This window comes from Gorilla gorilla, chromosome 9 (genome assembly GCF_029281585.2).
Source record: "Gorilla gorilla gorilla isolate KB3781 chromosome 9, NHGRI_mGorGor1-v2.1_pri, whole genome shotgun sequence".
In the NCBI taxonomy this organism is placed as follows: Eukaryota; Metazoa; Chordata; class Mammalia; order Primates; family Hominidae; genus Gorilla; species Gorilla gorilla.
In genome coordinates this window covers 136,727,049-136,753,243 of record NC_073233.2, presented here as the reverse complement: position 1 = coordinate 136,753,243, position 26,195 = coordinate 136,727,049, and the positions used below count along the sequence as shown (strand labels likewise).

At 43.4% G+C, this 26,195-nt stretch overlaps 1 protein-coding gene across 2 annotated transcripts in view; it reads right to left on the bottom strand.

Annotated features, from left to right (window-relative positions):
- Nucleotides 1–6,900: 6,900 nt before the first annotated feature.
- FLI1 (Fli-1 proto-oncogene, ETS transcription factor) overlaps nt 6,901–26,195 on the bottom strand; it is a 120,012-nt gene continuing 100,717 nt past the window's right edge. For both annotated transcript variants that reach the window (XM_063693670.1, XM_004052416.5), the window contains exons 6-9: nt 13,879–13,944; nt 12,071–12,130; nt 10,108–10,155; nt 6,901–8,852 (exon numbers count right to left, since the gene is read on the bottom strand). In XM_063693670.1, coding sequence (XP_063549740.1) covers nt 8,323–8,852; nt 10,108–10,155; nt 12,071–12,130; nt 13,879–13,944 — 704 coding nt within the window. In that variant the 3' untranslated portion in view covers nt 6,901–8,322. The remainder of the gene's footprint in view (nt 8,853–10,107; nt 10,156–12,070; nt 12,131–13,878; nt 13,945–26,195) is intronic.

The following is a 26,195-nucleotide window of genomic DNA, read 5'->3' as shown; positions in this document are numbered from 1 at the left end:
CTGGGGTGGGGTGAGGAGGGTGCCCATGCAGAGGGGTGGCCTGGATGGGAGTTTAGGGCCAATGCAGGGAGATGAACACGTTGTATGGAGGTGAGGGGTGCAGCAGAGATGGAAGACTGGGTGCATGCAGAAGGATTGACAAGGAAGGGCTTATAGGATGTCTAATGGAAACCATTCTTTTCACTGTCAAATAAGGGAATTACAGACACAAAAGGGGAATCAACATCCAGTGTTGGATTAGAAATGAATGCTTCTGAGTGAACTCAGGGTTTCAATATAGATAGATAGTAGAAATAAATACAGAAATAAATGTATATGCATAGTCATATACATAGCAGAAATAAATATAGATATAAATGTATAAGCATATACAGTCATGCACTGCATAACGATGTTTAGGTCCGTGAAAGACCCCATATGCAATGGTGGTGCCACAAGACTATAAAGGAGGTGAAGAATTCCCATCACCCAATGACATCGGTGCTCATGCCCTGTGGAAGTGCAATGCAATATTCATGTCTGTGGTGACGCTGATGTGAACAAACCTACTTCCCTGACGGTCTGTGAAAGTCTAGCAGGTGTAGAGTACGTAATTCTTGATAATGATAGTAAACAACTATGTTACTGTTTATGTATCATTATTTTAGAATGATAGATTTTTATCATTATTTTAGAATGATAGATTTTAGATATACGTAGATAATGCCTATTTATATGTTTAAAAAGTTAACTGTAAAACAGTCTCAGGCAGGTTATAGGCTAAATATGAATTCATGTCTTCGTTTCTAACAAAAATTTCAAGGAGTAAAATGAAATATTTTTTTAAATAAAAAGAGTGTATAGAATAAGGATATGAAGATATTTTCATACTGTACAATGTGTTTGTGTTTTAAGTTAAATGTTATTACAAAAGAGTAAAAGAGTTAAAAAATTTAGAACTTTATAAAGAATTACGGTAAGCTAAGGTTAATTTATTATTGAAGAAAGAAAAAGATTTTGTAGATTTAGCATAGCCTGAGTGTACAATGTTGACAGAGTCCGCAGTGGTGTGCAGTTATGTCCTAGGCCTTCACATTCACTCAACACTCACTCACTGACTCACCTAGATTAATTTGCAGTCCTGCAAGCTCCATTCATGGTAAGTGCCCTATACAGGTGTACCATTTTTTAACTTTTATCCTCATATTTTTACTGTACCTTTTCCATGTTTAGATACACAAATACTTCCCATTGTATTACAGTCACCTACAGTATTCAGTAGAGTAACATGCTGTGCATGTTTGTAGCCTCGGAGCAATAGGCTGTACCATGTAGCCTAGGTGTGTCATAGGCTGTTCCATCTAGGTGTGTGAAGTACACTCTATGATATTTACAACCGTAAAATCACCTAAGGACACATTTTCCAGAATGTATCCCCGTTATTAAGCAAGGCATGACTGTATATGTATGTATGTGAGTGCATATAGTCACATACATACATATATAATGTATGTGTACGTATGTATCTACGTCTATTGCCTGGCTCTGTACACTGAGGGAGCCTGGGAGCAGGGACACCCCATTAGCAATTGGCACATCTATCCCCCAGGTATTGGGTTCTAAATAGCATTTTCCACTAAAAAGAACTAGGAAACCATAAGGAGATGACTAATTCCAGGGCTAGGGCAGAAACTCCAGAATAAGTTGTTGTGCGAGAAAGTAAGGAAGCACTTAAAGACTGATGGGAACGTGTCAAAGGAGACAGAAGCCAGCGTGAATATCCTTCCATTGGGACAATGTAATCATTAAAGAACAGATCATATCCACTCAATAAAATAGAGAGCCATGAGTCTTAGAGATATAAATAAATGAATGAATACTTTGAAATTTGATGTTGAATGGGATATTTACATATTTTGAAAGTAAACCTCCGCAAAATACTTATTAATTGCAAAGGGTAAAGGAATAACTTTTCAAAGGAGAAGGCTGGGAGACACCACCTTAAACAAAGAGTGAACTTCATCAATAATGGGATACATTGAAATGATGTACCACGCAATGGAATACAGGAGAGGAAGGCAGCATGACTTCTGCGATGGTCCTCTCAGAAAAGCCTCGGCTCAATCTAATTGCGAAGAGATACCAGCAATCCCAAATTGGGGAACATTCTACAGAATACCTGATCTGTCATATTCAAAATTGTCACAGACCTGAAAGACCGAGGGAGACTAATGGTAGATGACAGCTATACACAATCAGTGTTTCAGAATGGGAACCTTTTGCTCCAAAAGACTGCAGTGGTGACAATCAGCCAACAGTGCATGGTGCCTCGGGATTACATAGGAGTAATCCGCTTGCATTAGTTATTCGATTCTCTTGATTATACTGGACTATGTAGGAAAAGGTTGTTGTTTAAATGAAATATACCCTTAAGCATTTGGGGTTGATGAAGCATGGTTGGCAAATTTCTCTTAAATGATTCACTAAAAATTGTTCGTCGTACTGTTCTAAATTTCTGGAAGTTTGTGACTATTTCAAGATTTTACAGTTTTTAAAAAAATCACAATGTATATTCACAATACAGAATAGAATAGAATAGAATAGAATAGAATAGAATAGAATAGAATAGAATAGAATAGAATAGAATAGAATAGAATAGAATAGGTGTGGCTTCACTCTATCTTAGATCAGAGAGGAACAGAGACCTGTACAGAGTTTTGAAGGTAAAGAGGAGTTGCCTCTCAATGAGGACAGTAAGACCTTGGCAATAATACCTAGGAAATATTGCAGTTTCCTAGTTCTTTTCAACATACAGAGCATTTTTATGTACATTATCTTACTTAACTCCAGTGATACTCTTGTATAGTTATTAAATCATCCTCATTTTATAGATGGAAAAATCAAGCTCCGAGCTTGCCGGGCATAAAATCCCAGCTCCCAACCTCTATTTCTTAGCCGATCGAAAAATCCCATCCAACATTTCTGTCAAAGCACATTTTTAGCATTCCTTTATAAAATCTCATTTTATTTGTAACATCCTGCAGCTTGGCCACACGCTCCCCTGGCTTTAGGTGCACACATAGAGCCAAGGAAGGGCAAAAGCCCAAGTGGGGCACTGGGAGGGCTGTGGATGGGGAAAATGCAAAGGCTCTCTGGAAAACCCAACTTATTCCTACTTTGCACCCATTTGGAAAATGTCTTTCTGACCACAAAACAAAAATGACCCTGCACTGAACTCCCCAAACAGGGTGCCCACCAGCTACCAAGGACTTAATGAATGTTCTTGAAAAATACTAGCCAATACTAGCAGATAATGATGATTATCCATAAACCTCCTGTACAGCAGTCTACAATGGGTTTTCCACACTGTCGTCCAACGCCTCACAGAAACTCATGCAGGAGGTATAACTCAGGTCCTAGTTAATCGATGAAGACAAGTTACCCAGTAGGTGGAAGGGCCAGCATTTGAACCCAGGGTTTCTGGCATTATATTCATTTTCATTTGTCTATTCAAATTGCCTCTTTCCTCCCACTAAGAAAACATACGAGTTAACTCAGTTAAAATGCAGAAGGTTAATCTAGCAGTTGTAGCTGAGTGAGTGGTCTCACTGGAAATTTTTCCTGTCTCCCTCTAGAGCTTTTAAGCTGAGTGTAAATTGACTATGTGCTTAGGGATTTACCAGCTCGGACAGACTGAAACAATTAGACAGGAGGCCGCATCAGACTGAGAGAGAGAGACAGATCCCAGGCTTGTGGGCCCAGATTCCTTTTAAAACTTCCCTCCCTATCCTTTCTCAACTGGCTGAAACCCTGGAGGTTTGACTGGCTAACCCACTTCCTCTCACAAGTGTCCATCCCCCGAGGGAGCCTGGGATTTGTAGTTTTGGAATCAGCCAGCCTTTCATAATCCCTTAGCGGGACTCCCTGGCTGAAGGCGTGTAGTGTCAGTTTCAGTAGCTTTCTACGTGATGAAATACCCAATGTGCTTTCTGCAAAACCTGCATTCCTTCCTGAATAACAGCAAAGCTTCTGTGTGTTCACCAGAACCCAGTCACTCCCCTGGCCCCCATCCCGGTTCTTATTACCTCTCCCATCCCTGCCCCCATTGATACAAAGCATCCTCTTACCTCGACCTCCTGAGGGCCTTCTGGACACAAGCTCAGTGGTGCTGTTGATGGTGGAGGAACTTCTGAGCAAGGTGTGGGAGTGGGGCTGGGCAGCAAACAGCCATGCTTAAGGGTTGCTTCCCCCAAGCACATTCCCCCAAAGGACACCTTTTCAAGAGTTTTTAAGGCAACACGTTTACACGATGCTTGTAATGAACAGATATTAGAGGAAATACGGTAAGAAACCAAGTCCACAGAAACCACCTCTCATATGAAGTACTGCATTTTGTTCAGTTTTTTATTTCTCCACTAAGCATTGCCTTGGGTTGGCAGTAACTTGGCTTGGGGTGGACAGATGGTCCTTTCCTCCCTTGTGTTCTAGAACCTCCTGATCTCATTTGGTCTAAACTAGCAAACCTTATCTGAGAACCTCTTAATCCATTTCCCATTGTGTATGTTCATTGCTCACTTGCATGCAGATGTTATTGGTTAAGTAAAATAACAATCTTTTTAAGTGTCATTACATTTTCTAGTGGCTGTTGACTATTAAAAATGTTTTAAAATAACAGATATTGAAAATAGGCCCAGTGTGGTGGCTCACGCCAGTAATCCCAACACTTTGGGAGGTTGAGGTGGAAGGATTGCTTGAAGCCAGGAGTTTGAGACCTGCCTGGGCAACATAGAGATACCCTATCTCCACAAAATAAAATAAAATAAAATAAAATAAAATAAAATAGAACTTCCTTTGTGTGTGACTTAACAACATTTTTCGACACTGAAAAAAGATGACCTCTGCTATAGACTGACTGTGTCTGTCCCTTCTCCCAAATTCATATGCTGAAACCTAATCCCCAATGTGAAGGTATTTGGAGGTGATTAGGGCATGAGGGTGGAGCACTCAAGAGTGGGATTAATTCCCTTATGAAAGAGACCCCAGAGCATTCCCTTGCCCCTTACACCATATCAGCACACAGTGAGAAGGTTCCCTCTATAAACCAAGGCAAGGGCCCTCACCAGACACTGAATCTGCTGGCACCTTGATCTTGGACTTCCCAGCCTCCAGAACCGTGAGAAATAAAGTCCTGTTTTTATGAGCCACCCAGTCTATGGTAGTTTGTTATAGCAGACCAAATGTACTAAGATGACCTCCTGCTAAAGGACTGTTGGTCAGTGTCCCAAACTGTGGGGAGGAACAGCTTCCATGAGAACCACTTGCAGGCCTGCATGCCCGCTTTGCTTGGCTGGCACTGTTTGTTAGATGGCAGAAACCTCATGGCACAGGCACAGAATGATCCAGCAGGGAAAAGACTGGACTAGCAGCCAGGAGGGCAAAGATTCTGTTTGTCCTCTGGGACTAGTCCGCTGCATGCCCTGGAGCCAGCTAGCAAACGTTCAATCTGGGCATTGCAGGGGACTAAATGCCAGTCCCCCCTCTGTACAAATGCTTATGAGGAGAAAATGGTGCCCCAGTCCTGTCAGCCAGTGGGCCAGCTTCTGAGGCATAGGACAAATCACTGTGGAACATATTCAGGGGGCGAGATTTGGCTAAAGCTCTATGACTCTGTAGAGAAGATGAGCCTGAGCCAGTGTTTGAGTAGGACACATAAAGAAAACCTTTAAAAGAATGAACTAACGGGCTGAGCATCTTCTTACAGCACTCAGAAATATATGCCTCCATTTTCCCTAATGAATACTTTGCAGATTTCAAAATTGATGGGGAAATTGCGTGGCTAAGATGGAGATCTGCCAAAGAATTCAGCTAGTTGGTTCTTAAACATACCTGGCCTTCATCATTCCTCTTTCTATGCTTGGGCCACTAATACCAAGTTTTAATTTTCTCCTTTCTTGGAAGTCACTAGAAATCCAGTACATGCATACACTTTTTTCACTAAAGACCAACTTCTTTGTTTTGAGAGTTAATAGCAGAGGATATTCAATATAGAGAAAATAGGAGAAAAACAGTAGAATTTCAGTTTCAATTTATTTTTATATCACCATTTAAAATGTTCTATTTTGTATTTGTTTTCTAATATGAAGAATAATGTAACAGTTTGTATATATGATTTATAAATCAACATGCATATGTTGAGAATATGTGCTTTACACATCTTTTTAAATGGCAGGGTGCAAGATTAAAAAAAAACTGGAGACAAATGTTCTGAAACACATCCCATTTCATTTAGGTAGACATGTTGTCTAGAAGGTACTTAGTGTTACCCTAAGAAGGTTCTAGGGTTACCAATGCTGTGAGTCTAATTCCTTGCAAATCAAGGACTTCCCAGGTCTCACTCTTTTCATTGTAAAATAGAGAAAATGAAAACAAGCTACCTAATAGTGAAGGAATTGGAGGCAAGTTTCTTCCTTGGGAAGAAAAATGACCTTAAAAATCTGCATGAGCCATAAAGTCCTGGTCTGAGACCTGAAGGAAGCAGGGCGCTTATTCTTTGCTGGAGTGGCAGAAGGTGGCCATCTGGGTCTGAAGTGCCCAGGGGAGGCTGCAGAGTTAAATCTCACAGACAAGTCTGGATAGACCAGCTCGCTTTGCTCCAGTCCTTACATACAGGTTTATCCATGGCCTTAGCTGCTGTTTTATAAAACCCTTTTAGGTTGGAGGAAGATTTAAATAACACACACACAAAAACACTACAAACATCATCAACAACAATGAAAAACCACACTGATTTTTTACCTTCTGCTGTACTGCAGTATGTACATTTGAAAAATTCTTGATAGTGCAAGAAGTAAATAGGAAAGTTCCCCAGGGAAAACCCTTTGACCTAACGGGGGCGGTAAATAAGAAAACTGTCCTCAGCACTGAGAGAAGGAACCATTTATTTAGTCAAATTATTTTACAACATGGTCTTCATTGACAGTTGTCAGCTTAACACTTAATATAGTTAAAAAAGTCAACAATTACCTGCAAAATTATATATATTTTAATGTCTAAAAATATGTTGCTTATATAGAGCAGGAAAATCCCTCCTCTCCACAAGGGAAAGTTTCGTTGTTTTTCCCAGAGCTGTGATTATTGCAGTACTGTTACACGCATTTCCAAAGCATTAAAGATCTAAATGGATTATCTTTCCTTGCTTGTGTATGCCTGTTAAATACCTGTACCAGTGCTTTGCTTTCTCATAAGTCAGTGACTTAAACAGCCCTGTTTCCTTTTCAGCTATAGTCATGTTATGCTTTTTAAAAACCAGCTATAAAAACATACAGACAGCCCAAATGTACAGATTGATAAAAGATGTACAAATTACATTAAAAAAAATAACAGCGATTGATTTGATAGTAAAACTGCTTTTGTGACCGAGGTCAACTCGTTTATTTATTCTTAATTTTTAATTATTTATTTTTAATACTGTGAGATATAGGAAAATAACTCTGCATAATTTATACAGTAAGTTGCCTTCTGATTGGTTGACCCTGGTCTGATGGTCTGACAAGCGCACAGCGCTTGCGAATCTGCTTGAGTTTAGAAATCCCTACAACTTTTCCAAGTTCTGGGACCACTGTCATCATTAAAAAAAAAAAAAATTAGCAATTTAATTCCCCGTCTTTCAGGAATGTATGTATTTGCATTAAAATTTCTTAGTTCATATCTTGACTATTTCTAGAGAGAGTGGTCAGCTGAGTGCATACTGTCCACTGAGAGGGATTCTGCAATGCCCTTGGTGTCTTAAACACACAAAACTTCTTTCCATCAAATTCCAGTTGGGTGAAAACTTCACTGGCCTTACAATCAATGTTCCAGTTGCCATCCACTGAATTTGGTCCTCCTAAAATTAGATTATAAGCTTCCCACCTCTATTGTCACTAAATCTCAAACCAGAACATGACGGGTTAAGTCCATGATTCTGTGTCATACTGACCCCGTGTATTGACAAGAAACTGCTTTGGTCATAAAAACGTAAAGAAAACGTACAGCTTCTTTCTCAGAACCATGACTTAACCATTCCAGTAATCTTAATATGCAACTCACAAGATGCTAGGAGACTGAGAATTCAAACTGGCATACTGGCCCATGGAATTATTCATCTCTTTGTTCAGGTAGAGGAAGCAAAAGTTACCAATATTAAAAAAATGTTTTTAAAGAACAAATACAAAGGTTCTATCCAACAAGAAAGAACATCCAGTTTTGTCTTCCCTTCAAGGCCACATATGTCCTGTTGAGTCCAAAGCATCCAGTAAGTGTGCAGGATGGGCTTCAGCTAGAAGGCCACCGATGAGTAAGCTTCTAGTAGTAGCTGCCTAAGTGTGAAGGCACGTGGGTGTTAGGATGGCGGGGGACGTTGGGGTTGGGGTAGATTCCCCCCGTGGGGGAGGTCCAGTATTGTGATGCGGCTCCAAAGAAGCTGGAGGAAGTGACAGGCATGGAGGATGGATGGGGAGGGACAAAGTTCACCTTCTGCTGGTGGGCATGGTAGGAAGGCATGTAGGAGATGTCAGAAGGGTACTTGTACATGGACGACTCGGTTGGATGTGGCTGCAGAGCCTGGGCAATGCCGTGGAAGTCAAATTTGTAAGCATATCTTTTGCCGTGCACTTTGGTCATAATGTTTTTATCATAGTAATAACGGAGGGCCCGGCTCAGCTTGTCGTAATTCATGTTGGGCTTGCTTTTCCGCTCGCCCCAGCGCCTGGCCACCTCATCGGGGTCCGTCATTTTGAACTCCCCGTTGGTCCCCTCCCAGGTGATACAGCTGGCGTTGGCGCTGTCGGAGAGCAGCTCCAGGAGGAATTGCCACAGCTGGATCTGCCCGCTTCCTGCAGGCCGTGAGGCAAATGGGAGAGAACAGAACACCTCAGCCCAGAGAAGGCAGAACCCAGTTCCCTAAATGCAGGGAGCTTCTCATCCTTTTAAAGAAACCTTTTGTTTCCTTCGACATTGGGATCGACTTGACAAGCCCTTCTTATGTCATTGTTGATTTGCCTTTCTGCTTGCCTTGGAGATGGGTATAATAAGCGAGGTTAGATCCTAAGATGCTTTGCCCCAAGGCCTGGTAAATGGAATGTGGGAAGTGAGGTGCAAACTCTGCCCAGAACTAGCTGTGTGATCTTGGGCGAGCCATATCCCCCCTCAATCCCTTTGGCAAGGCTTTTGAATCTCTTCATCTAGAAAGGCCTGAATCACTGACTGATCTCTAATTAGTGGTCATGTCCCCCAGGGAATTCCCTGTCAGCAATAAAAAGTCAGGGGCAAGGCATGACTGTGGGAGTCATTGGGAGAAGCTGCACCATGAGCTTTAGCTTTTGGATGGACAGGACCTGGATTGGCCCTTGGCAGGTCCTAGAGCTTGGCTTGCAGCTCTAAGTTCTACAGAGAACTTGTGCAGAGAGAAAAATACCCAGAATATGCTGGGTGGCTGCTTTCTCCTCTGGCAGTAATGACCAGGCACTAAGGAATGGGTAGGCAGAGTCCCTGGGGTGGGAAGGTGAGTGGGCCACACTACAGCAAGGGCCTGCTAGCTCCCAATCTCGATGGACTTGGTTTAGAAGGACCCTCTTGAGAGTTATTTTTGATACTAAATCTTTAAGGTACAAGGTCAAATTGACTATATCTGCAACTTTTCCGGGACACATCTCTTTTATAAGGCCAGATTACTTGGCAACACTTTCTAAAATCACAAATAAAACACTTTGGAATATTTATGAACTTGTGCCTGGCATGCGGGAGACAACTGAGAGCTGAGTGGAGTTGTCTTCTTTTCTTTCTTGCCCATTTTCTCTGATTGAAACGCCTACCTACCTGTGCCACTTATTACTTATCTACACCTAGGTGCACATGTGCAGCGCTGATGTGTTTATTCCTAGAAGTATCCTCAGCTAACCAACCTTGACACCTCATAACAAGCCCTGACCTGTTGTTCACATGCTCCAGAAACAGACATTGAACATTTCAAGGAAAGAGGTGCATGTTACTCCCCACTCAGGTGTCTGGACTTAGGACAGAAGTCTCTGTGATTTCACAAAGCTACGAAACATTCTGGCAAAAAAGGCTTGCAGGCCAAGGTAAACTCACCAGGGTTGGCTAGGCGACTGCTGGTCGGGCCCAGGATCTGATACGGATCTAAGGAAATAAAAAAGGAAATTTGCTTCAGTGTTTTTAAAAATATGACAACCGTACCAACATAAGAAAACCATAAGGGTTTATACTTTTATTTCAAGATCACAGGAAAGACTGATTTCAGAAAACTTTACTGCTTTTATTTGCAGATCTCAAAGATCTTGATGACATTTGTGGTCTTCATCTCAATAATTATAGAAAGAACAAAGAATAGGAACAGGATTACTTTTTCTTATTTTGGCATCTAAAATGTGCAGATTATGTTGTCATTACCCAAAGCAAAACAAAGAAAACATTTGGAAAGGAACTGGATAATATTCAATGATACAACGGACAGCTGACTCCATGGGCTTAAAGCAGGTCTCATGGTTACTGGTCTTTAATAACTCTACCTAATACTAACAACATTATTAACCTGTTTTTTTTTTTAAAATGTAGCATGAAAAACACATGCCTAGAAACCAAGCAGCCTGGGTTTCAGCAGCAGCTATGTGACAAACAAATAACTTGTTGGACAATTTCTGGGAATCAGTTTTCTCATCTGACAAATGAGTGGGTTGGGCTACTGGATTCCTCAGTTTTCTTCTAGTTTAACACTCTGTGATTTGAAATGTCACACAAGCCAGAAATGTCAGCACAAACCAGAGTGTACATTTTAGCTATAAAATGACTATTCTTAAAATCTCACTTTCCTCAAATCGTATGTGTTTATTTAGCCATGAAAAAGTCTTTGCAATATTGGTTTAGGTGAGAGGTTTATCTCCTTTTTTGTTAGTTGAGGAAATCATGGTAGAGAGCTGGGTCTCGACTTGGCAAAATTGTCATGTATTTTGTACAATTTTGCTATTTTTCAACTATAATTGCAATTTTAAAAAATCAATATGATTTTTGGGTTTCTACTTAGAACCATAAATTAACTTCAAAAGTCCTCAGGCCCATTGAGACCATCTTTTCTCATCCACACCATTAATATGATAACTATTTTTGGCAGGTGATGACTAATGCATAATTTTGTTGTTATTGGACAGTCTTTAAAACTCTCTACATCTGACTTATGATCCACAGTCAGCAAATTTTTTCTTAACCTTCCAGGTGAAATGTCAGTTGATTTTCTGCTGCTCTGCCTTCTGTGGAGATGGGGAACAATGTTTGCCTACCCCAAAGCAAATGACTTGTTCAGAACTTCATCTCAGCTGCATCACATAAGAAGATAGAGAGAGGAGCTGGGGCTTGGGCACAGCAGCTGTCTTCAGATATGCAAAGGATTTCGGAGGAAGCAGGAGGAAGGCTTCTCCAGAAGGAAAAGCTTGAGTGGAAATTCCAGGAGGCAGACTTTGGGTCAGATAGTGGAACTGAGCCCAGCTAGAAAGTCAATGCCCTGTTTTACTACAAGCACAAGTAAGGTAGAGGTGAGGGTAGGATAGACCCAGAAATCTCCAAGTTCCTCTCCAATACGGAGTCTCCAGGTCCATAGCTTTCAAAGTTCCTCTGCCTTAATTGTTAAGCCAACCCATCACAGGATGGGGATATTTCTGAAAGTAAGGTTTGGTGAAGCATAAAAGGCTTGGACAGGAATTTGGGGGATCTGGGATTATAGCCCTATTTCTTTCATTAACCAGCTGTATGGTTTTTAGCAAGTCACTTCACCTCCCTGGGCCTCAGTTTCTTTATTGAACAAAATAAAGCATTGGAATAGTTCATCTTCAAGTTCTTTCACCTTTGATATTTAACAAGTCTCCACTTGATTTCAGTACCTGTTACTTCATTCACGGGACTATTAGGGTCAAAGATAGACCCTCTTTGAGAGAAATAAGAGAGAACATATGTGGTATATTGTTTAAACCCTCTATCAGTTGACCATGTGAAATCAACAACTGTGCAGGAAGCGAAGGAGAGATTACATATCCCGGGCAGGTACCTGGCTGGGGCCGTTGCTCTGTATTCTTACTGATCGTTTGTGCCCCTCCAAGGGGAGGACCTGTGGCAAGAGGGAAAGAAATGCAGTGAGTAGGACCCAGCTCCCCGAGGGGAGCAAGACGTCTTGACAGATGTGCTTTCTCACTCATTCCTTCGCCCACTCTCCACTGACTCATTTGTTCATCTTGTGTTAGAAACATTTACCTAGAATCTACTATGTGCTGGCCCTGTTCTCCAGGCTGGAGATTCAGGAATGAACAAGCAGTTCCTGGTAGAAGTTGCATTCCAATGGGAGAGACAATAATAAACACATTTTTAAATTCTTAAAGTATTGTCTTTGCTTAAATGTCACCTTTTCATTTTCAAATTTTTAAAAGGTAAACTAACAGTATAGCATCACTGATGGTACTGAGGCTGTGGATTTCATTTTCAAATCGGAAAGTTAGAGAAGTCCTTACTGAGAAAGTGACATCTGAGCAAAGATCAGCTGCTTCCTGGTGTCCCTGTCTTGTGAGTTTCCTCCTTGGTATCTCTCACACACCTCTTCCATTCCCATGATCACTTCTGCATCACAGATCTGTATTGCTTCTTGCATGGTTTCTGGCTTAGTCTGACTGGTGTCCTCATTACTCTTCTGTCTCCCCACAACCCACCATACACGCCAGTGTTCAAAACCTTAGTGACTCTTCATTGCCTAAAGAACTAAGGCATATCTTCATAGCATCATTTACAATTCTGTTTCTTACCTTTCCAGACTTCTTCTGCATCACACATCCTAAGCTCCAGGAACCTGAGGTCCTCACTGACTGTCAGACATGCCAAGCTCATGTCTTCCCCAGCCCATATCGCCACAGGTCCAAATCCTGCCTCTCCTTCCAGAGCTAACTTAAGTGCTACCAGGTCCACAAAGCCTTCCTTGATACCAACCAGATGAAAGGAGTTCTGTGTGTGCTTGATTTCTCTCTCCCGCTTATGGGACCACTGCATGTCTGATTCATCTTTGTGAATCTTATATTGCCAAATGTCATGTGCAGAGTAAGTAAATAATTAATACACATAATTAGAAGGGGTCTTGGTTATTGTTTGGGCATTAATTTGTAACCCCAACCTCTTTCTTGAAAGAATTCCCTTTACCACCTGTTCATGTGCTTCATATTTTGCTTCCTAGGCATGGCAAGTTTGATTTCTGGTACAGGAGTTCATGAGTCATTCTTGCCCCTTATTCTCTTACTGGGGGATATTGGGTAGACTTTGGCATGTCATCATCTCACCACTTGGTGGAGAACCTGATGTCCCAGACCCCCCGGCATCTCCTCATCAGGGACAGAAGATAACCTGTTGAGGAGATGGCAGGGTTCTGAGACATCAATTTCTCCACCAAGTGGTGAGATGATGATATGAGGAAATCTACCCAATATCAAGGGGCATGGGGAAATTGGTACGACTTAGCCTCAACAGTTACGGGAGCAAAGTTATAGAGAGTCATTATCTTGATTTAAATAACAGAAGCCAAACCCAGTGACAGTGACCATTCATTGGTACAGAACCTTGTCTCAAGAAAACCTTCAAATTTCCCATGTTCTAAAACCGAGCGCAATAAAACAAAACTCAAAAATCTGAACGAAAATCCCATATCATCTTTCAAGGACTGGTATCATGGAAAGGTCCTAAACTGGCAAATAATTTTGATGTCTACTCAAAAAGCAGGGAAACAAATGCTTGCTGCTCTCCTGTATCTCATGATCCTGTTCTCCAACCCTGTCCTCAGAAACATGCTTTCCTCCAAAGAACTATAAAACATTTACTTACTTTTGTTGAGGCCAGAATTCATGTTATTGCCCCAAGCTCCTCTTCTGACTGAGTCATAAGAAGGGTCTAATGAACAATAACAAATGGGGTACATTAGCATTGCCTGCTTCTCAGAAAAGTTGCATGAGCATTATCTGTAGTGATCAGGAGAAATAAAATTCAATTCAGCAATGGCTTTTAAAGCATCCCTAAATTCTGGAAGTGTACTCACCCCCTGGGGTTGGAACATTAACACTCTGACTTTGAGAAGATTATAGTCTTATCTGGGAGCCAAAGTAATGGGAAGAACCTGAATGTGAAGTCGGAGGATTGGTTCAAGTTCTCTTCCTGACACTATCTGTTGTGAAACCTGGGATGAATCAAAAGTCTCCTCTGGGCTTCAATTTTAACATGGAAATAAAAATTTATGTTTTATCTACCTTATGGGGTTGTGGAAATGATCAAATGAGATAACATATGGAAAAGCACCTTATGAAGCTTTCTACAAATATAAACTGACACAAGGTTAGACATTTTTTAAATGTCCATAGTTCTGTAGCAAAATCCTTCAAGCAGCTCTGAAGAGCAGGCAAGGTCTGGATTGGGTGAAAGGCCCATAAGAAGAGTGTCTCAAAGCCCATGGCCATGACATTCCTGGGGTCCGACTCCAGTCCCCGATTTCAGCACATGGATGATGTGGGATGACATCACAGCAGTGGGAGCACATTCCAGGCTCTCTGAGGGCTCTCGGGCTTTTCTGTTGATAGTGGAGAGGGCTGGGCTGATGACCACAGAGAAAGGGAAGAGGCCAGAAATGTGGCTGGGAAAGGGGCTGGATCAGGAAATGAGAGGTTGGAGACCTGCTCCCCACCTGGGCATGACTAAGGGCTTGCTTCTCAATTGTCTTGGAGAATACTCCTCAAATCTGAACTTCTGTGATCGTAACCCCTTTCTTGAAAGATTCCACATGCTTCCATAAATGTGTTGAGAAATTGCTTAACTAACTAGCTGGAAACTTCTTCCTTCCCTTTCTCTTGCTATGAGTCCCATTGAGACATTGAGCAGGAATAGCAGAGGAGCTTGAGGATACAGAATTATGACCTTCAAAGTTATTCCATGAACAACAAACAAACCATAAAAACCATCCGAACAAATGGAGCACAAACCTCATCAAACAACAGAATCTGATGGGGTGAAACACAACCATGCCCTTCAGCCCCTTCTGAGCCTCTCAAACAAATTAGAGTAAGAGTTGGGAAGACGGATGGACTCTGATTGCCTGGCCTCATTGTTTCTGGCTAAGAAGATCCAAAAGACAGGGACACTTTTTTTGTGGAAAAATCCACGTGCAGATGCACATTCCTCAAGGCTCTGGAAAAGCCAGTTCAGTTTTAAAATTACAGTCTTTAGCAACTGGCATGAAAAGCAACACAGAAAGTGAGGGGGATGGGATAGGGAGGAAGGGCAAGGCAGGGGACAAAAGAGAGAGACAAACCTCCACTCCTGTTTCTGTTTGACTTTTTTTTCTTTCCTAATTCCTCCTCTAAAGGGATTCTTCTTGCTTAAAAACAAACAAGACAAATGAAAGACCAGCTTGCTTGCAAGCTTGGAATGAGGTGGAAGGCTCTGATGGGCATTTTCTGAGATGTCTTGCAGAGGAAGTGCAATGCTGGCAGCGGCAGAACATTTTTCTTTGAGCAGGAGGAGGCTGCTGCTTAGGCCTCTGGTAATAGATTTGGGACCAACTTCTGCACTGTATTGTGTGCATGGCCAGGGAGTGGGTGTGAAGTAATAGGAAACAAGTTCCTCGTCCTTGCATGTGAGTATGAGAGGGTAACTGTGATTGTGAGGAAACACGGGGCATGTGCCTACGGCGTGGAGGACACATAAAGGGTTCCTGGAGGTTGACAGAGAGGTGAGTGGAACTAGGGCCGGGTGACTCTTTGGAGAGGGAAGAGCGCATCAGGTAGGAACAAGGCAGAGGTGGGTGGTGAGATGTCAAGGTGAGGTCTAGAGACAGCCATGGGAGGAGCTGTACCACTGAAGCAGAGCAATGTGGAGGGAGAGGAGAGAGGGCCGAGGCATGTTCAAGGTCTTGCTGATGGTAGCTCAGCAAACTCTGGGACCTTGGCGTTGCAGGTGGGAACTAACGGAGGTTTTGCGTGTGCAGCCATGCTATAAAACAGGGTGTGGTGAAGAATGAGCTTGTGGTGGTATGTGGGGTGGATCTGAGGGCCTGGGGGAAGGAGATAATTCTAGTGGGAGCAGAACAGAAAGTAGAAGAGAAGTAATACATTCAAACAAAAAATCACTAAATTCCAGGAATCGTACATGTCATCTGAACTTCTGACTTGACTTCTGACTTACTGCACGGATAAAATCTGTCTCAAGTTTTCTAAACATTTTTTTCTGCTCAATCATTAGTCTACTGAAGCCTTCAACCCTCTCTGAAAGCTATCTGGTAACCACTCAGAATTATTTCTTTTGGAGCCCAAATTATGGCCATGGCTATAGTTATCGTTGACTTCTTGTCGGCTTTTCTCCCTATTCTCTTATTCTAGTTCCAGGGACAGAGCAGGCATGCAAAAATCTGAATGCATGATGGAATTCCCTGTCACCAACAGAGGGCAGATGACCACGGGATTTTCCTGTAGCTCTGAGTGATGGAGCCTGGTTAAAGGCATGCCTTATCAGAGCAGTGGCTTGGCAGGCCCATCTTTCTGTGGTGCCCCAGGGCCTTAGGAAGGAGGCAGAGTTTTATGGGGCAATGTGCCCACAGGCCCATCTGATGGCAGAAGCTTGGCTAACAGGACTTTGGAAGTCCCAATTAATGCTACAGTCCTCACATAGGTGAAAAAGGAAGTGACAGAAACACAGAGGCCACCCAGCAGTCAGCCTGAACTGTGCTCTCACTGTGAAGTAATAGAGTCATAAATAGCAACAGGCCATGCCCTAAGCTGGTGTCTTCATCCAACGTCCATCCCAGCAGCCTGTGGAGTCAGAGTAGCAAAGACCACAGGCCTCCCTCTCATTTCTTTTTCATTCCCAAGTATTTGCATGGAAAATCTTCCCACTGGTACCTGGCTGCACAAAGGACAGCCTGAGCCCATTGGCTCTGGGGTTTAACAAAAGCACTCCGTAAGCTCTGGGGCTCGAGGAGACGTCTGGTCAATGTAAGATTTAAGTTAAACCCAGCATTTTCAGAGCAATTTCTGCTCCAAAGAAAAAGCATGAAGATGCAGAAGGCCAAGAACTAAAGTCTTGCATTCTGCCCTAGGGGTATGAAGAACCAGGCCAGCCTTGCAGAGTAAATGAGATACCCAAGTAAACACCCAGCATAGTGCCCAGCACAGAGGTGGCCTCAGTGGATGTTAGCAATCAAGAATACGATTTGTGTCACAGACCAAAAATATTCAGACCCAGAAACATGTTGGGCAGCCTTCCAAATCCACATTAATTCCCTCCTCCCCGCAACTCCCTCATCCTCCTTCCTCTGCTCTTCCATTTTCACTTATCACATAATTTAATCAGTAATTAATTTGTATTTGTCGTTTATGGTTCATATCCCCCTCCCTCCTGAACATCAGGTCCATAAGAGTAGGGATCTCTGTTGTGTTCTCTGATATATCCAAGCACTTAGAACAGGGCCCCACACAGAGTTAGTTGACTGTAAGTATTTGTTGAATGAATAAACTTGGCCAATATTTTCTCCTACTTGCTACATACACACAATTCTTCTTATTGTTTATGATATCACTAGCTGAAGAGAACCCAGTGCTCCTACCCTGACTTCTTCACGAAATTAAGCCTCCGGGCATAAGATTTCCATCTGGGGTATTGAGGGGTACAGACTACATCACTCCTGTGTCCCCTCTGAGTGGACCACAACCCACCTATTTATGTATGAGGCATAGGCTAAAAGCTTGTTCCCACAGGGAAGTCAAGGCCTGAATGCTGCTGGGTGAAGTGGTGTGCATTTTATGTGTTTTTAACAATGTCATTGTTGAAGTGAGGGTTCATATTTTTTTCCTACTAAAAGTCACTCAAGAAGAATTTAGCAGTGTGGTCATCTCTAGTCCCCAAAATACACACAGAGATATGTCTATAACCTGAATGCAGAAGCCTGAACCAGGGAGCTGACCCAGTGGCTCACATCCCCACACAAACCCCCTTGCAGAGCCCAACACCTGGCTGCGTGAGAGCTCCTGCCCCGACTCTCCGTCAGTGCATGGAGTGGGGCTCAGGCAGGGTGTGCCTGCTATGAGAAGAAGCCTGAGCGTGCATGGAGGCCCTCTCGAATGTGGTGCCTGGAGTCTGCCTCCTGAGAACTGACTACTGGAAAGACAAACTTGAGGTGGCAGCCAAAGGCCCAGTGTGTAAAAATGTAGCTGTCGGCACCAGTGTACCAGTTGATGATCTTGGTCTGTTTCTGCGGTGGCAGATGGCTTAATCAGCAGACAATCACACCCTGGTTCTGACAAACTAACTTTTTACTGTCGTGAAGGCTGACACCTTGGCTTTACAGAGTACCAAGATAACAGATCTTATTATTGTGATTCCTTTTCAGAAGAGTGACCCAAAGAGCTTTGCCTGGAGTTTCTGGTTTCAGGCAGTCCTGAGATCAACTCTTGCCAAAGCAAAGAGGCCAGAGCCTCAGTCTGGAGAATGAAGACATTGCCAGCCATTGTGGATAATTCAGCCTCACATATATGATGTCCTTAACAGTATCACCATTATGTGATGCTTAGTGGGGCTGAATTTGACACTAAATGGCCTCTTAGATTCCAGGAGAGCCTCCTGAGGTAGAGAAATATGAGCATGGAGATTTTTTTCTGCAAAGTCTCTGTTGGAAGGCGAAAGCTGTTTCTGGACATGACCCTCTCATAGACATACCAATGTTAACTTAGCTTCTGTGTGAAGCTTTTAACCTGGTCCTAGAAATATGGCCAAACATCTTTGTGAAGATATTTGCTTCTGCTCTGATGCCTCCGCTGTCTGAAAGCCCAAACATCCCTGCCGACATGCAGCGCTCCACTTTGTGACCTGACCGGAGGCCAGCAACACAGCGACATCAGCCCACAAAAGCCTCTCTCTTCATCCTCTGTGTCATAAAACCTTGCTCTCAATGACTGGGTGGAAAAAGATGAATTTTCCCTGAAACTTCTCATTGAATTTCTGGTTGCTGCTAAGAAGGCTGGCAGCACCTAACCCTGTTTATCCTTGGAAAGCCTGGCTTCTGAATGCAGACCTTTCAGCCGAGCAACGGGCAAGGCTGCTCATGCTCCCAGCAGAGCAGGGGGATTTGGTAGCCAGATCCAGACCTCCTTTCTTGAAAGAGTGAGGATGCACAGGAGAAATGCTCAAATCAATGGTAGACCTGAGACCCAAAGCCCTCAACTTCCCAAGAGAGCCAAGCCCACGAGGAGGAAGATTCACTCCCAGACTCCGACAGGGAAGAAACTGCAGGTGAGCGGTGGTCTTTGTTGTTGGGCTGTCCGACAGGTCATGACGTGTACTGGTAGAGGGCTGGACTAGGTGATCCTCTAAAACCCCATCTCCATCGGAGGTCCTGTGCTTCTAATAGGTCCAGTCTTTGGGCAGGAGCAGCCTCTCCCAGCCACCAACCTGCAGAAGCTGCTCTCCTCTAAGCGTTCCTTCATCCTGCTCTCTACCTGTGAGAACTGCTGCACTGCCCGAACCTTCCCAACCCACAGCTCAGGACCAGCTTCTCATCTGCTGCAGTCTTTGCTCGAGTCCGCGCCCTCAGCCCCACCCTGAGGCAAAGTAGATGCAGGGCTTAGGATGTCATCACGAAGGTATCCTTTCTCTCTGATGGGCCTGGGGATTATTTTGGCAGTTAGGAGATGGGACTTCGAATCAGTTAACCTGGGATTCAAATCCCAGCTCTGCCATTGGCCTTGTGGCGTGACCTTGGTCATGTTGCTCAGCTGCTTTGAACCTCCAGTTCTGCTTCTCTGAAAAGCATTAATAACAGGTGCTTTCTACGGTTGCTATGAGGATTAAATAAGCATGTGATAAATGGTGATTTTAAAAATACACACCATATACATGGAGTCCATTCCATCCTGCTTGCCCCTCTACCATGCTTATCTTGGTGAGATGAGGTTACCAAGCCCATTGAGGAAGGCCTTGAAAAGGAAGAGAAGCCTGAGGGCTATAAAGGATGAAGGACAGTTTTATTCCTGTGCTCCTGGAACAGTGATTCCAAAATTTAAATAAAGCTTGGCTCTCAGGCTGGGTGTGGTGGCTCAGGGCTGTAATCCCAGCACTTTGGGAGGCCAAGGTGGGAGGAACACTTCAGGCCAGGAGTTCAAGGTTGCAGTGAGCTATGATTACACTATTGTACTCCAGCCTGGGTGACAAAGTGAGATCCTGTCTCCAAAGCAAATAATAATAATAATAATAATAATAATAATAATAATATAATAAAATAAATCGTGGCTTTCTTTTAAAAGAAGAGGTGGATTATTATCCTGGACCCTGGTTTGAGAAACCCCACCCCAGAAGACAGAGAGGGCTGATGGCTACGGGTGGTCTGCCTGGCTGTTAGGCCCAGGCATTACCCAGCATCCTCCTTCCTCCCCCACTGTCAGGTGCCAGAGTCACTGGCCACCTGGCCTTGAAGCTCAGGACCAAGTCCTCACTACATCCCACCATTCTAGAGGGGCTATTAAACCTTCACTTCAGCGGCATCTTACATCCCAAAGAGCAACAGAGGAGCTTGGCATCCACTGAGACCTTGGAAGGAGGAAAATATCCAGGGAACACTTTCCCCAAACTCGGAACTCACAGGGAAAAAACATCCTGGATCAGGTTTCCTTTGCTCAAGGATCTTGTCCTGGAATCCAACAGCCCCTCTGCCTCAGAGCCGACCCTGCTGTGTGGAGCATAATGGAGGTACTGTTGAAGATATTAGATGGGCAAAGGGAAAAAAAGACCTACGAGAAAAAGGCTTGGAAGAAATAGCTGACTTTTAAATATGAAAAGCGTGGAGAGTGAAGTGGCACATTCTCTGGGCACAGCCTTGCCATGGCCACGTGAGGCTCCCTGCTGAACCTGGGCCCTTCTTCTATTTCATTTCTCCCACAGGCTCTGTGTCTAAGTGACACAGATGTCTAAATGACCTATTTATTTTGATAAGGCCTCAAAGTGGGATTTTTGAGCCAGCCTCATGTGGAAAAGCAATTCATACTGACTAGATTAACTGGGTGTTTGCCAAAACTTCCTTCCATATTGGGCCATGTAGACGCAACTAAATTGCATACTTCTTAGGTCAAATCTGCCTATGGTTTAAGAGGATTCCAGGTAGAAAGAAGAAAACATAACAGTTCACTTAGGTAATCAGGCTTGAGGACAAATGAGAGGCAGTTTATACGCAACCCCCTCTGCCCTGCTCCGACCCTCATAGGTTGCAATGTTCACAGCGAGGTTGCCCTTCTTCTCCTTGGCCATAGGGGATACACTCTTGGGTCTGCATAACATTCAGCTTCTGTGCCCTTTGCTTTCAAAGTTCTGCAGGTCAAGGCTCACTGGTGAGTTGTCTTGTGTCTACTGCCCGTGTCCTGCTTAGCCTTTGAGTGTAATTCTTTGTACGCTTGTGTCCCTCGCTAGGTGGGGTTGTATCTTAAGCACCTTTGTTTCTCTCAAAAATTCATTCTTGCCCCTCGCCATCACCAACTTATTGGATTTAATTGATGCCTTATGTCCCACCACACATTTATTCATTCAACAATGTTTTACTGAATGTCTACTATCTTGCCAGACACTTTACATGCTGAGAATACAACAATCGCTAGACAAACGTCCTTCCTCTGTGGAGCTGACATTCAAGACAAATAGTAAATTACATTGTATATTAGAAGGCGATGAATGCTATGAAGAAGAGAAAACCAGGGGAGGGAAGTAGACAGTGCAGGGATGGGAGGGCTTCTCTGAAAATATATAATTTGAGCAAAGACTTGATCTAACATTATGAAAATAGAGCTCTACATAGTTTCATAATTTTATTTTGAAAAGTGACAGATTGCCTGACATTGGTCTCAAAGTCCCTCTGGAAAGCCAATTCCTTTTAATTAGTTTTTTATGCGTGAGAGTTGCTTTATGTTGTAGGATAGCAAAGTTAGCTAAGAAACTTGACAGCATCTCTTTGATGTTTGGGAGAGGAATAGTAAAAGGTGAGATGAACCCCATATTTTAAAGACTCAAGTACTTTTCACATATTTTGAATCAGGTGATTGTCAAGTCTGTGGTCTTGGATTCCCGTTGAATTAGAACGGCCATTCAAATCAAGAAACGTAAAATCCCAACAATTCCCATGATTTGCCTTTTGACCTATGTCTGAAATGCTTTGCAGTAAAGGACAAGTCTCTGGGTTCAGTGTAGCAGAAGTGGACAGGTGAGTTCATGCTGAAGGAGCACTACTTCTTTTTGTTTGTTTTGTTTTGAGACGAAGTCTTGCTCTTGTCCCCCAGGCTGGAGTGCGATGGCGCGATCTCAGCTCACTGCAACTTCCGTCTCCCGGGTTCAAGCAATTCTTCTGCCTCAGCCTCCTGAGTAGCTGGTATTACAGGCGCCTGCCACCATGCCTGGCTGATTTTTATATTTTTAGTAGAGACGGGGTTTCACCATGTTGGCCAGGCTTGTCTTGAACTCCTGACCTCAGGTGATCCGCTCACCTCGGCCTCCCAAAGTGCTGGGATTACAGGCGTGAGCCACCGCGCCCGGCCAAGAGCACTCCTTCTTTTGTGGCCTGGCAGGTGAGCAGGAAACACTTCAGTCCCTGAGCTGTGCATCCACACATCAGACAGAGCTCAGTAGTTAAAAGAAAAAGAACCATCAAGTCTTGGTAGGTGGAATGTGATCTCACTTATTATATCACAGCATCAGAGGCTCCTTTTTAGACTGGAAGGACATCAGACATTATCTAAACCAGACATGCAAATTAGCACAGGCCCAGAGGCCCAAAGCCTGAGAGGTAGCATATGTGGCCATGTAAGAATTTTAATAGAAATTGAAATTATGACTCATAGCAAAAAACTGCCTCTCTCTAACCTCCTCTAGTATATTGGGCAGGGCCGATAATTATTTTGCAGACAGGCCCAAAAGGCCGAAGACTTCTTAAGCTCAAAGATTTTTCAAAATGATACCAAGAATGATTTTCATCTCTTTGGAAGAGTGATACCTAAAACTTATCAAGCATAGGACTGTTTGTGGTGTTACTAAGGGCTCTTAAAGATCTTCATGGGAAGAAATTCCATAATTTCTCATGAATCCATTCCAAACAGGGAAATGGCTCATTGCAAAGGAAAGAACTCTGGCCTGGCGGGGTCAGAACTCCTTGCTTTGCCTCTCATCTCTGTCAGTTATGAGCTGTGTGGTCTGAGGCAAATGACTTAACCTCTCTGAACCTCTTAGTGAACCTCTCTATAAAAGGTAGATACTTGGCAGGGGCGGGAGAGAGTGGTGTGATTATTCCTAAATTTAAGAGTTTGGAAAAGCAAATAGCACACTGGATCCTCACAGGGATCTTTTGAGAATAAATGACACCATGCATATGAAAATGCTTTCTAGGGCTGGGCGCAGTGGCTCACGCCTGTAATCCCAGCACTTTGGGAGGCCGAGGCAGGCAGATCACGAGGTCAGGAGATCAAGACCATCCTGACTAACATGGTGAAACCCTGTCTCTACTAAAAATACAAAAAATTAGTCGGGCGTGGTGATGGGTGCCTGTAGTCCCAGCTACTCGGGAGGCTGAGGCAGGAGAATGGTGTGAACCGGGGAGGCGGAGCTTGCAGTGAGCGTCACTGAACTCCAGCCTGGGCGAGAGGGCAAGACTCTGTCTCAAAAAAAAAAAAAAAAAAAAAAAATTGCTTTCTATATTCTAACGCATCCTACAGAACTCTAGCTGATACTCTTTTTCAGAGTTTAGTTCATGAGACATAAGAAGTTAATTTTTCTTGTGTCAACCAAAGCTAATTTCTTCTGGTTCTTCCTTTATTGGAGCAGGATTGAGTAAATATTCAATGGTATTTACTGAATATATACAGGGCTGGAAGAAAAGAGCCAGGAGAAAACTCACAATTAAAGACCACAAGGTAATCTGTAATTAGGTCCATAAATAGCCTGTGAATGAGGTGAGGCTCCGAGAGGAGACTATAGTCTTAAGGAGGAAGAAAAACATATCTTGAGGCAGATAGGACTTGAATCGGGTTTTGAAGAGTGTGTTGGATTTTGACAGATAAAGTAATTGTCCCACTTAATTTTACCATCTTTTCTTTAGAATATGCCAAATACAAGAATTTAAACTTTATCAAAGAGGCATGTTAAGCCTCTTTTTAATATTTTTATTTTGAGACAGGGCCTCACTCTGTCTCTCAGGCTGGAGTGAAGTGGCGCAATCTTGGCTCACTGCAGCTTTGACCTTCCAGGCTCAAGCAATTCTTGTGCCTAAGCCTCCCAAATAGTTGGGACCACAGGCCCGTGCCACCATGCCTGGCTAATTTTTTTATTTGATGTAGAGATTGACTCTCCCCATGTTGCCTAGGCTGATCTTGAACTCCTGAGTTTAAGTGATCTTTCCGCCTCGACCTCCCAAAGTGTTGGGATTACAGGCATGAGCCACCACACCTGACCCATGTTAAACTTCGCGATCTTACAGATCCCTGAGACAAGAAAGAAAAAGCCCACTCACATCCTGGGTAGTGTTTCTAGCCTCCATATTTCCTCCTCAAAGACTTTCTTTTCTCCAACAAGGATATTTCATGAGAAATATGCTCTTTATTATCTTAGATAAGGGCTTCTGAAGAGAGAGAGTTATTCAATCTATAAAAAGGGATTAGAAAGGTTTTTATATTAAAATAACAAATGATGTTTCCTATACATTGGCCTTTCACTAGAAGATGCCCTAAGCTCATAGATCTCTGTCTGGCACAAAAGAAGCTTCTCCGTCTCTCTCTCTCTCCAGATAGATGAAAGAAAGAATTTGGTTGATGAGAATTTGGTGAAACAAGTTTCTTTTAAATACCTTCCAGCTACCAATCGCCTCAAATAACCTCCGTGTGGTGGAATTTCTAAATCAGTATATTAGGCAGAACCAACACATTTGGAACACTCTGTGCTGAGGTGGCCCCCGGCAGATCATTATGGGCCTGTCCTTTGTTTTCCCCAAAGTATTTTGGGACCCTTCTCCTCTAAATGGCCAACGGGGATCACTTTTAACTTCTATTGCGAACCAAGCAATAGCAATGAAGCTGCATCAAGCAAGGCCAACTGCATCTGGAGTCCTCGCTCTGTCGTCTGGAGTGGGATGAGCGTGCAGTGTCAAAGGGAAACTTGGTAGAGATGGCAGGCCTAAAATAGTAACATCCCAGAGTCTGCAGATAAATTAGAAGACATGCAAAACCCAAACGGCCCACCCAGTGGATGTGAACTGCCACTGAGAACTGTAGTGGAGCTCTACCCTGCCAAGCACTCAGGGTCATGAAAGCCCCTCCTTGGCAGTGCAGGAGGAGTCATTGTTGGGCTGAGTCCAATGGGAACGAATGGGGAGGGTGCTCTGGAGACCCCCAGCAACAGTCCCACAGCCTGGCACCAGTTCCCTGCCCCACTTGGAGGTTTACCTAATGTCACCGTCCTTTACTAAAATGTAGCAGGGCTCATGCATTCATTGTCACCATCATTAATGTTGCAGAGCACATGGGCACCTATGAGGGTCTTGATTTATTCAGGGTGCATTTAAGGGCAGCTCTGATAAGCAGAAAGACCAAAGACAGCCCAAGGAAGGCAGAAAGGGCAAAGTGGGAACTTCTGAGTAGTCAGGAGCAGTGCCTGGCCTGGAGACTTCTGGCACAGGGGTGAGAAGAGGCGAACTCTGTAGTGGCAGGAAGGCGCCTTTCTTCTCCAGTTAAGCATTGGGATGAAGCCCTGGCTCTCAATACTGGGGCAGGGCAGGGGCGGGACATTCCAGAGCAATGGAATGAGATTATTCTAAGAACACAAGTGTTCATCTCCAACGTTCTCCTCATTCCTTCATCTACCAAGGGCACAGGTGAATTTATGGAGGGACACGGGGCAGGGTGGGGCAGCTGGAGCATCCTGGACATGTCTTTAAGACGCTTTAAGTTGATTTTGGCATCTCTTCCTTCTTCTCCTTGGGAACCATGGGTTTATGAAGCTTACAGAGGCAGAGGATTACCCATGAAACTGATAGACCCATGAAATTATTTGAGGGAAACTTTATTTCCCTCAAATAATAAATTTATTAAATTTATTGAATTTATCCACCCCCACTCTTATTTTGCTTTGTTTTTGAGAACAAG